A 12,450-nucleotide genomic window follows, 5' to 3' on the forward strand; every position below is an offset into this window, starting at 1 on the left:
CGGCCAATAGCAGTTCTTGAACTTACACCTACGGACGCCAGCGCGGCTGTGCAAACGGATGTCACACAGCTGGCTCGGAAGCGTCTCCTCCCGCCCCACAAAGGGGGCGTGGGCCTAGCGGCCTCCGAGAAACCTTGGGCGACCGGAGGGAGGTGCGTGCGCCGCTCCCCACGAGCCCTACGTCCTCGTCGGCCCGCTTCTTCCCAGCAGTCCCTGCCTAGCGGCCGTCCCGGGTGAGCAGCCGGGCGCCCGCGCCCCCGCCCCGAGCGCGCCGCCGCCGCCGGCTCCGCCCCCTCCCCGCGCGGGCCGCGCGCTCCTGCGGTTTCGAGCTGAGTCGCGGGCGCGCGCGCCGCCGGCGGAGCCGCAGTTAAAATGGTCCGAGCGGGACTTCGCATGCCCCTGCCGCCGCACTGACTGACTGAGCCGGCGGGTCGGGCTCGGACTGGTCGCCTAGGCGGCAGGCTCGCTCCCTCCGTCGCGTCCCCCAAGCTCGCGCCCATCGTTCTCCCGGCTTCCCTGGGCAAAGCATGTAGCCCCCGTCGGGCGCCGGGGCGGCCCGCAGCTGACGCCCACCCCCCACCGTCGCGTGTGTGCCCGTGTGTGCGTGTGTGCGCAGGGCGGGCGACCCCGCCGCGGGCCCGAGGCCGAGCCAGCGAGCGGCCTGCCCCGTTGCCGGGAGCCCGCCTCTCCGGGCCTCCCTACTTCCCCATCCCGGTCCCTCTCCTCGGGGCCTTCTATATGGGCCACCTTCTCTCGAAGGAGCCGCGTAACCGCCCGAGCCAGAAGAGGCCTCGCTGTTGCAGCTGGTGCCGCCGCCGCCGTCCTCTCCTCAGGCTGCCCCGCCGGACCCCGGCCAAGGCGCCCCCCCAGCCGGCGGCGCCCCGGAGCCGGGACTGCTTCTTCCGCGGGCCTTGCATGCTCTGCTTCATCGTGCACAGCCCCGGCGCGCCCGCCCCCGCCGGCCCAGAGGAGGAGCCGCCGCTGTCGCCGCCGCCGCGGGACGGGGCCTACGCCGCGGCCGCCTCCTCGCAGCACCTGGCGCGGTGCTACGCGGCCCTGGCTGCCGAGGACTGCGCTGCCGCCGCCCGCCGCTTCCTGCTCTCCTCGGCCGCCGCCGCCGCCGCCGCCGCCTCGGCCTCGTCGCCCGCCTCCTGCTGCAAAGAGCTGGGGCTGGCTGCGGCCGCCGCCTGGGAGCAGCAGGGCCGGAGCCTCTTCTTGGCCAGCGTGGGGCCCGTGCGCTTCCTGGGGCCGCCCGCCGCCGTGCAGCTCTTCCGGGGGCCGCCGCCGCCGCCAGCCGAGCCCCCCACGCCCCCTGAGATGGTGTGCAAGCGGAAGGGGGCCGGGGTCCCCGCCTGTACCCCCTGTAAGCAGCCCCGCTGCGGCGGCGGGGGCTGCGGCGGTGGAGGCGGCGGCGGAGGAGGGCCCGCGGGGGGAGGCGCTTCGCCGCCGCGGCCCCCCGACGCCGGCTGCTGCCAGGGCCCAGAGCAGCCATCGCAGCCTCTCTGTCCCCCGCCCTCCTCTCCCACTTCCGAAGTTGCCCCAGCAGAGGCCGGCGGGGACGCCGTCCGAGCGGGGGGCACCGCCCCCTCGCCTGCCCAGCAGCAGCGTGAATGCGGCGACGCGGACTGTCAGGAGCCCCCCGAAAACCCCTGTGACTGTCATAGGGAGCCGCCCCCTGAAGCCCCAGACATCAATCAGCTGCCGCCCTCCATCCTGCTCAAGGTGGGTCTGGACGAGTGGCGCGGGGATGTGCGCTTCCCCCAACCTCGGCCCCCCACCTCGGAGATTTTCTCTCCTCCCCCTGAGCGCGGAGGAGGGGGTTCCCTGACAGCTAGAGACGTCCGAAGGGCAGATTGTGAAGCCAATGGGGAGGATTCTTATGGACTGTTTTTTGAAGCAGAAAAACTTGAAGTCTACTGAATGTCTTTTAGTAACTTGCGTCTGTTACGCACAATTTAGGGTTCATCTATTAGATTCCCAGCCCAGTGGTTTAGAAACCATTCGTAGGTTTTCTGTGAAATATTTTCATCAGTTGAGCAATTTAGACTTACTGGGTAAAGACTTTGTATACATATTAGTATTTGAAAGTCTTCAAACAGTACTTTCAGATTTGGTAGTTGCTAGTTGATGTCAATAACAGTTAACATTCATTGAGCATTTACTGTGATGAGGCACTGTGCCAGAGCTCTATATACATAATATCTCATTTAATCCTCCAGTTACCGCTGTGAGATAAATATTGTAAAACCTTTACTTTATACAAGAAGAAACTGGCATTTCGATGCTGTATACCCACAATAGTAAGTCAGGCAGAAGTTTCCTTTGCTCTTATGGAGCTTACAGTCTAGTGGAGCTTGAAGAGGTTGAATGACTTGTCCAAGGTTACACACAGAAAGTAAGGGGCAGATCTGGGTCTTGAACTGGAGAATTTAGGCCTGCCTGACTTGAAAACCCTTTTGTTTGTGCTATGTTCTATTGCCTTTCTACATTTTAACCCTTACCTGAAAGCATACAGATTACTAGAAGGTAAGGACAGATGTATTTTTTGTTGGGGAAATTGATGAGTTGAGGTGGGTGTCCTGTGGGAGCTTTGTTTCACATTGAACTACTAAGTAAATTTTGCAGTTTTGCTGATGCTAGTGACAAACTTAATTATGTGATAGAGCTTGTATTGTTATTATTAACGAGTTCTTTCTCATCATTTTCTCTCTTCTTCCTTCTCGCCCACCCAACACACCTTTTTAAAGCTTAATAAATATAAACGTCCTGTTCAGTGTGGATGCTATTTAAGACTAGCCAAAAATAACCTAGATAAGAATTTGTCTACTTCTATTGTTACGGAAGTAACTGCCATCAATTACAATTGTTACTGTCACCAGTATACTTACTTTGTTTGGTTAGACATTTTGCATATCTGTAATCCTGTGTGTTTGGATCTGTTTCATTGTGGTATTAATGTTCTTGTGAATAATACAGCAAAAGAGTGGGAAAGCTTAATTTTTCCTTCTGTCAAAATGTAATAATTTAATTTTTATTGAGGTATACTTTTTCGAGGAGTAATTGGCTCCTCTGTGTGTTCAGGATATGCATTTTTAGGGCAGAGGGAACTTTCTTGAATCCTCTAAGTCAGTGGATGACATGGACAAATATCAACAAATATTTGGTCTAGAGGTTTGATTACTGTCTTGTTATTGGGCAAGTAAGACTGTTTAAAACTAACCCAAAACAAAAATCAGGTACTTTCTGCTTAAACTATTATTTCATAAGTTAGAGAATATTGACATATTAAAAAAAGGAAAGAGAAAAGGAGGAAGGACACGATCTCATACTAAAGAGAATAAGAGAATGGCTATAGAATAAATTTATTCTGTCTGCTACATTGTTCTTCCTCACATTTTTGCTGTTGACTGTTGAAGACTTGGTCTAAGGGATATTTCAGAATTACACATTGGACTAGCCCTGTTGTGTTGGGGTATTTGGATGTATTGTGTAGATTTCCATTCCTTGTATTAGAAGCTTGAATAAAGATTTTTTTTGTGGGTCTCGTGGTCCTAGTGAGAGCATGAAGTGAGCATGGTCCTCACTTCAGCATGAGGTGAGTTGGACTGTTTGGAGTGAATTGAAATAGAGGTTTCTCAGTGTTTACCAATCTCAGTAGAACTTTTAAGGATAAGGCTTTTGGGGATAGAGGCTCTGTTGACATAGATCTTGTTCATTGCTCTGTCCCTTCCCCTAATTGCAGTGCGTGGTGTTTAGTAGCATTCAGTAAATATTTATGAACAGAGGAATGACTAGGTGTTGAGGAAGTCTGGACTGAGACTCTGGGTGAATATGCTATGCCTCTAAGATAAGTCACTAAGAAATGTTTATGGTCTCCCTTGAGTTGTTGTTTTGAGCCACGGTAGAGTTATGTGATGGTGAAAGGATTCTGGCTCTGTTTCTGGTTAGAATTGAGGTGTTTGGCTTGGAGAAGAGAAAACTTGGGGATCTTGGACATTTTTTTTTTTTAAACAATATTATAGGGGCCAGCCCGGTGGCGCAGCAGTTAAGTGCGCATGTTCTGCTTCTCGGCTGCCCGTGGTTCGCCGGGTCCGATCCCGGGTGCAGACATGGCATAGCTTGGCAAAAGCCATGCTGTGGTAGGTGTCCCCCATATAAAGTGGAGGAAGATGGGCATGGATGTAGCTCAGGGCCAGTCTTCTTCAGCAAAAAGAGGAGGATTGGTAGTAGTTAGCTAATCTTCCTCAAAAAAAAAAAAAATATTACAAGGGTTGTTGCCCAGAGAGGCACAAATCCATTGGAAAACATTCTTAGAAAGTTTCACCTGTTTCCTTGATAATGAGTCAATAGTCTTTATAGTTGTATTGGTGCATTTTTGTACCAGAAATTACTATAGTTGTAAAAAAGAGGGTGCAGAGGAGGGAGAGTTTGGGAGGAAATGTGATTTAAAGGATGTTTTTAGGGAAAGCTACCGTACTTGCCCAATTTTTTGCACGTCTGGAGAAGGCAAAAGACAAAAACTAAATTTTTTCTGTGGTGCTTCATAAGCAGATTTTTGGCTCAATATCAACAAGGCCTATTCCTTTTTGATTTTATTTCTATGTAAGTATTAAGTGTTACTTGCTTTAAATTTAAGTAATGCAGGTAAAGCAAAAGTTTGCCTTGGTTCACTCCTACCCTCCCATGTAGTTTCCTCTCCAGAGGTAACTAACGCTATTACCAGTTTAGATTGTTCTTCTAGACTTGCCGTGTTAAGTATGGTAGCCATATGTGGCTATTTAAATTTAAAGTAGTTAAAATAAAATTTAAAATTCAATTTTTCAAACACAGTAGCCACATTTCAGAGATCAATAGTCACATGTGGCTGGTGGCTACTGTACTGGACTGTGCAGATCCAGAACATTTCCATCCTTGCAGAAAGACCTGTGTAAATCTTCATAGCTTTTTTCATAAGTGGCATCAAAATGTACATGTTGTGTAATTTTCTCTTTCTTTTTTTGGTTAACTGTATGGTTTGAAGATGATTCCTTATTAGTAAGTATATGATTTCCTTCATTCTTTTTAACTGTGGCATATAGTATTATACCATACTATATTTCTTTCTCTATTAATCGATGCTTCCAATTTGTCGCTACTACAAACAGTGCTAATAGATGTTTTCTTTGCACGTGTGGTCGTATTTTTCTAGGGTAGATTTCAAGAGGTGAAATTTCAGGGTTGAAAAATGTGTATTTTTGGAAATTTAGAAGGTCCTTTGGAATGTGTATTTTTGGAAATTTAGAAGGTCCTTTCTAATAATAAGAGCTGTGTAAAAATGGAATTTATTTCTTTCTTGAAATAGTGGGCCTCACTGGAAATCATTATGTACCTTCAGAACAGGAAGAGACCTTATTTGTCATCTGGTCACTCCCCACTTCTTATGCGTGAAGAAACAGGCCTGAAGAAGTGAAATGGCTTATCCCAGGACGTTTTAGATAGTGAATGGCAGACCCTGGGCTGGACCCAGCTCAATGTTTCCAGGTCTAGAGATCTTTTCAACATATTGTATAAGAGGGCCTGAGTAATCTCTCTGAGATTTTATGAAAGAGATTCCTGAATTGGGGAGGCGGGGAGGAGTTTACACCAGATGACTTCTAAGCCATTATGAGTCAGAGGCTAATTTTATAATTGGGTCTGTAAGGTTGAATTGCGGTCTTTAAATATAAGAAATTTGAGAAGCAGGGAATGACTCTTCAAAGGTCAACTGTGGGAATAGTATTTTCTTAAGTACTTAAGCCTGTTACAGTTGCTCTCTGACTGGTTAATGGATTGTTTTGGATTAAATAAGGTAGCTTCAGTCTTTGCTACCTGTTGCCTTAAAAGCAACCCTGACTACTGGTATCGCAATTAGATTTTTGTATAGTGGAACCAGTATGCAACAGTTTTACCAAATGATAGCAGTAGAGTATTTTTCTTCAGTAACTGGGTATTTCGAGACCCATATTTAAATTTTAGAGACCGTGTGTGCTGTATGTTTAGATGTCTTGCTGTCAGCAGACTACTTTCTTTCCAAAGGAAACCAGGTGAGAGATCCAAAATCCATCACCGTGATTAGAAAACCACCTTACCATGCATGCATCCCTGATAATGAGTCAGTACGTATTACATTTTTGCTTTCTTTTTTTAAAGGTTGGCACCTGAGCTAACAACTGTTGCCAAACTTTTTGGGTTTTTTTTCTGCTTTTCTCCCCAAATCCCCCTGGTATATAGTTGTATATTTTAGTAGTGGTCCTTCTAGTTGTGGCACATGGGACGCCGCCTCAACATGGCCTAATGAACAGTGCCATGTCCACACCCAGGATCTGAACTCTGGGCCGCTGAAGGGGAGTGTGCGAACTTAACCACTCGGTCACGGGGCTGGCTCCTAAAGTTTTGTTTTTACAGCTTTATTACCAACAGGTTGTTTTAGTTTGCAGGGAAGAGTTTTATAAGAGAAATGTGCTTTGGAGGAAAGCTTATATATCCGATCTCTTTTTTTTGGATATGAATACAAGGATGAAAGCTATAGAAATGGGAGTCAAAGAAAAAAGCAGTACTACTTTTTAAAGCTTTGGATGTAGATTACTAGTGGGTAATAGGAAGTAAGTTCCATGTAGCATTTCATGAATGCTTGACTTAAGGCTCCAGTACCTGATAACCTCTAGAAGGTATGTCTCTGGACTTCTAGGGATGGTTTAAATAAGTGCTGAAATGGAATGTCCTTGGGAAGTCAGGTTCAAGATTTTTCTTTGCTGAAAAATGCCAAATAATCTCTGTTAACTTAATCAGGCTACCAAGAGGTGAAATTTGTTTTTTTCTCATTTTAAGAAGTCTGTAAAATCTGTTGACTTGTGGTGAGTAGCTGTCAAGGGGGTAACCTTGAGCCATTCTTTGCCAGCTTGGAGTACCAGACTGTATAAATGATAGGGAATGTAAGGGGAGATAGGTGAAGGCAAATATGGAAGCCCTTAATATTGGCACAATAGTTTCTTAAAAAATTGCTTAACTTAGGCTAAATATTCTATTTTATGATTATCAAGAGTCTTGCCCAAGTCTTGGCCAATTTGGAGCCCTAGTATGTGTGGTAAGGGCATCTACGTGGAGGAGGAAGCTAGCAGCAGTGATCGGAGATTGGTTAAATACATAAATATATACATGCATACATTACCTAGCTCTGCCCACTGAGAGAGCCTTGGAGAAGGGATATCCAATAACAGTGAATACACTGAGTGTCCAGATCTTAGCTTCTAAATACCATTCTCCACTAAAAGGAATCCGTGTTCCTTCGAGAAATGGCTGATTCCAGGGCTGAGACAGAGAGAGTTCAAGCTGAGCCTAGAACATTTTGCTCCAGAATGCAAGGAAATGCTCAAAGACTAATGGAGATATCTCAAAAGGACACATTGTTTCATAGTATCTTCTCCCACAATACTTAAAAAAACAAGTTGTGTTCTATCGAATCCTGTGACTGACTTTAGGATAAAACTTATTATTATATAAATATCTTAATACCTGACTGTGCTATAGAGTAAGACTCTGTGTAGTAATAGTTGGGATTTTATTAGTTTGCTGTGCTTTAAATTTTAATAATTAAATTGTGAGAAATTATTTTAAATTATAGCTGAGGAAATAGTTTTAGAATCTGTGACTTCCCTGATAAGGCTGTATAGTTAGAAAAGTACCAGAAATATGTTTTTTGCCTCTGTTTTTCTAAATGGTGCTTTATTCAACAGACTATTTAGTAAATTTTACTTTCAAGCTTTTGGCAGGCAATATAAATAGAATATTGAAGAAAGAGGCCAGATATGATATACGTAGGAAAAAAATAGAAAAGACCAGAAAAGTTGAGCTTAGTTGAAATAATTAATTCTGAGAAGATTTCAGAGAATATCTGGATCTACAGGATATTAGCTGCTTAGTTCCTCACTAAAATGTATGGTGTGTGTGTTTTCTCAAACAGGAATTCATAGATTCTGGGAAGATAGATGATAGAAATATGGAGCTTATGGGCTTAAAAAAAAAACAGCTCTAATTAATTTACCCTTTTTCTTTTCTTTTCTTTTCTTTTTTTTTTTTGGTGAGGAAGATTGTCCCTGAGCTAAAATCTGTTGCCAATCTTCCTCTTTTTGCTTGAGGAAGATTATCCCTGAGATAACATTCCTGCCAGTCTTCCTCTGTTTTGCATGTGCGATGCCGCCGCAGCTTGGCTTGATGAGGAGGGTGTAGCTCCATACCCAGGATCTGAACCTTAGACCCCTGGGCCGCTGAAGCAGAGCGTGTGAACATAATCACTGCGCCACTGGGCCAGCCCCTTAATTTACCCCTTTTAAGTGTACAGTTTGATTTTAAATAAATATATACAGTTGTGCAACCATCACTACAATCCACTTTTAGAACACCTTCACCTCAAATAGTTCCCTTGTATCTCTTTGCAGTCAATTTCTGCTCCTGCCTTGCCCCCAGATGTGCTTTTTGTCTCTATAGTTTTGCCTTTTCTAGAAATTTCATATAAATGACATTGCATAATATGTAGTCAGGAATATTGTGTTGCATCTTTAATGCCTCTGTATTTTTCACAACACCTAGCATAGTATCTGACATACGGGAGATAGTCAATGTAAAATAGCTACACAGATTTGCTTCTTTTCAAATGTTTCTCTAACTTGCATACAGCCTACCTGCTCATAAACTTTCACTCCTTTTTGCAGTAACATCTGATAGCAGATATGATCTCTTCATTGGGAAATGGCCAAATGTAGGTGTTGGTTTGGTCGATATTGAACTGCTGTAAGGTTCTGTGGGATAAGTAGGACCAAGTGTTAAGCAACAATGTGATCTCTGGAAGTTTCTTCAGTCTGAAATATCTTATGATATGTTATACCACCGCCGTACTCAAAAATAGAACATTTCATGGCTTAGAAATATTTGGATATCAGCCTGGTAGTGATTAGATCAGGTTATGTCAGTAATATGACTTGTGCATTTTCTGGTAATTAACAGTTTAGTTGTATTGTCCAGATCTGCCACTAAAGATCAATTGTATTAAACTTTTCAAAGTTTTTCAAGTTTTCAACCTAGGTCCTGATTAGAAGTTACTGCTGTTTCCCCATACTATATCCATTCTCCTCATATTCTTTTTAGTAACAGAATCCACCGTGTTCCAGCTAGGCACATGACCCCCTAATTAGAGACTTTCTCAGCGTCTCTTGTGGATAGATGTTGGCTGTGTGACTAAATATTAGGTAATAGGATGTGAGTGGAGTCAATGTGAGCAACTTGTAAGTCACACCATAAAAAGCAGCTGCTTGTCCTTTGCTTCCCCCTCCCTCTTTCAGGGCTAGACCACCTGGATTATAAGAGTAAGCCATCTTCCACCCTGTAAATGAGGGCAGTGATGAAAGACCAACAAGATATAAGATGATAGCGCTCTGGATCTTCTACATCCTTAGAATATCTACTTAGCTTGGACTTCTGTCGTGTTCAAGGCCTGGCGAACAGGCCTGTGTTAAACTAAGCAATTTCCTGGCTTGATGCAAGTGCCGTGCTAGTTTTTTTCAGTGTCATTTTTTCCCTTTGTAGTTTTCTTTATGGAACAAAAACTTTGTTTCAGGTCAGTCCTTTACAGACCTATCTTCTCTTTCTTCAAAGCAACCTTTGAAATTTTCTCTTGAATCTCAAATTATTCAAAGATATTTCAGAAATGCCTTTGACTATATAATCTTAAAGCCAATGAACAAATCTCATGTCTTAGTGTCTCCCACAGAAACCTAGGTATATATGCACAGATGTTTGTTAAATGAGTTAAGAAGATAGTTTGGGGGAGAGTGTTTTCTGAGGAGTTAGGATATAGGTGAGATAGCATTTTAATGACAGAAAGAAAAGCAGGAATATTTAAACATGTGTTATCTATTTCTGTGTAACAAATTATGCCAACACTTAGCAGTTTAAAATCACAAACATTTATTATTTCACATTTTCTGTGGGTTAGGAATCCCTCTGTGGCTTAGCTTGGTCCCTCTGGTCCACGATTTCTTATGAGGCTGTTATCAAGGTGTTGGGTGAGGCTGCTCATCTAGGACTTGAGAATTCTCATCCACACTTACTCATGTGGTTGTTGGTAGGCTTCAGTTCCTCGCTGGCTGTTGGCGAGATGCTAAGTTCCTTGCTATGCCACATGGGCTTCTCCGTAGGGCTACTCACAACATGGCAGCTTACTCCACACCGAACAACAGATCCAAGAACACCCAAAATGGAAGCCACAGTTTTAATTTTTTTATTGAGGTCATAATCGTTTATAACATTGTGAAATTTCAGTTGTACATTATTATTTGTCCATCACCATCTAAGTGCTCCCCTTCACCCTTTGTGCCTACCCTCCAGCCCCCTTCCCCCTGGTAACCACTGAACTGTTCTCCTTGTCCGTGTGTTTGTCTTCCACGTATGAGTGAAATCATGTGGTGTTTGTCTTTCTCTGTCTGGCTTGTTTAGCTTAACATAATACCCTCAAGGTCCATCCATGTTGTTGTGAATGGGATGATTTTGTCTTTTTTTATGGCTGAGTAGTATTCCATTGTGTGTGTGTGTGTATATATATATGTATATATATACACACACACACACACACCACATCTTATTTATCTAATCATCAGTCGATGGGCACTTGAGTTGCTTCCAAGTCTTGGCTATTGTGAATAATGCTGTAATGAACATAGGGGTGCATAAGTCTCTTTGAATTGTTGATTTCAATTTCTTTGGATAGATACCCACTAGTGGGATAGCTGGGTCATATGGTATTTCTATTTTTAGTTTTTTGAGACATCTCCATACTGTTTTCCATGGTGGCTGCAGCAGTTTGCATTCCACCAGCTGTGTATGAGGGTTCCCTTTTCCCCACAACCTCTCCAACATTTGTTATTATTTTTGTCTTGCTGATTATGGCCATTTTAACGGGTGTAAGGTGATATCTTAGTGTAGTTTTGATTTGCATTTCCCAGATGATTAGTGATGTTGAACATCTTTTCGTGTGCCTGTTGGCCATCTGTATATCTTTTTTGGAGAAATGTCTGTTCATATCCTCTGCCCATTTTTTGATCGAGTTGTTTGTTTTTGTGAGTTCTTTATATATTACGGAGATTAACCCCTTGTTGGATATATGATTTGCAAATATTTTCTCCCAATTGGTGGGTTGTCTTCTTGTTTTGATTCTGGTTTCCTTTGCCTTGCAGAAACTCTTTAGTGTGATGAAGTCACAGGTTTTTTTTAACCTAACCTCAGAAGTGACGTTTTATCACTTCTGCCATACTCTGTTCATTAGAAGTGAGTCAGTAAATCCAGCTCACACTCAAGAGGAGAGGATTATACAGGTGTAAACACCAGGAGGTAGGATCATTGGGGGCCATTGTGCAGGTTGCCAACTACAAACCATATGCAAAGATCTATTAAATAATGTATTGGTATTTTGGCTTAGTCTTTTGCCTTTTCACTTTTATCCATCTTCACTGCTACAGATTTTCTCATCTCTTCACCCATTTATTATGTTTCCCTTCACTTGGACAAATAAGACTTATCTAGACCCACCTAGATTTAGTCATTTATCTGTGGATTACAACAATCATCTCACTTTTACAAAAGAGAAAACTAATGTTCAGAGAAGGGTTCTATCCAAAATCAGACATATTTTAAACAAGGTGCTTCTTGGTTCTAATGACCACATTTCACATATCTTCTATTTAAGGGACAAATTAGCCGTTTAAAACCACATAGTCCTTTAACCTTAAACAAATGATCTAGTCTCTCTGAATCTTTATTTTCTCGTCTATAAAATAAAGAGGACAAGCATAAAAATATCCACAAGAGAGGGACTTCCAGCTATGGCCGCATGAAGAGTTTGGTGAATCCTCTCCACACACACACACACGTGTAAGATTGGGCAAAATTGCCCAAAACTATTTGATCTTTGGAAATTGGCCAAAGGTAGACAACAAATTGACAAACATTTATTCTTAGGAAAACTGCTAGAGCTTCAGGGAAGAATAGTGGAAGTCTACAGCATTCTTGCATGAGGCTTCTACTGTCGCCCCCTGCCCCAGTACCTTTGGCAAGAACCAGAGTTTGGAAAATCAGCAGCTTTTTTTCCAAAAATGCTTTGTCTTATTTATTTATTTAGAGATTCGCCCTGAGCTATCATCTGTTGCCAGTTTTCCTCTCTTTTTTTTTTTTCCCTCCCCAAAGCCCCAGTATATGGTTGTATATTCTAGTTGTAAGTCCTTATGGTTCTTCTGTGTGAGCCAACACAACGGCATGGCTACTGACAAGTGAGTGGTGTGGTTCTGTGGGAATTGAACCCAGGCCACCGAAGTGGAGCATGCCAAACTTTAACCACTAGGCCATCAGACTGGCCTGTAAAATGAGCAGCTTTGCTGCCTGAGAGGC

At 43.8% G+C, this 12,450-nt stretch overlaps 1 protein-coding gene across 1 annotated transcript in view; it reads left to right on the plus strand.

The window, feature by feature from the left end:
• Positions 1-331: 331 nt before the first annotated feature.
• FBXL17 (F-box and leucine rich repeat protein 17) overlaps positions 332-12,450 on the plus strand; it is a 464,109-nt gene continuing 451,990 nt past the window's right edge. Inside the window, exon 1 of the mRNA XM_008506642.2 lies at positions 332-1,722. Coding sequence (XP_008504864.2) covers positions 739-1,722 — 984 coding nt within the window. The 5' untranslated portion in view covers positions 332-738. The remainder of the gene's footprint in view (positions 1,723-12,450) is intronic.

The sequence above is a fragment of the Equus przewalskii genome, chromosome 13 (genome assembly GCF_037783145.1).
Source record: "Equus przewalskii isolate Varuska chromosome 13, EquPr2, whole genome shotgun sequence".
In the NCBI taxonomy this organism is placed as follows: domain Eukaryota; kingdom Metazoa; phylum Chordata; class Mammalia; order Perissodactyla; family Equidae; genus Equus; species Equus przewalskii.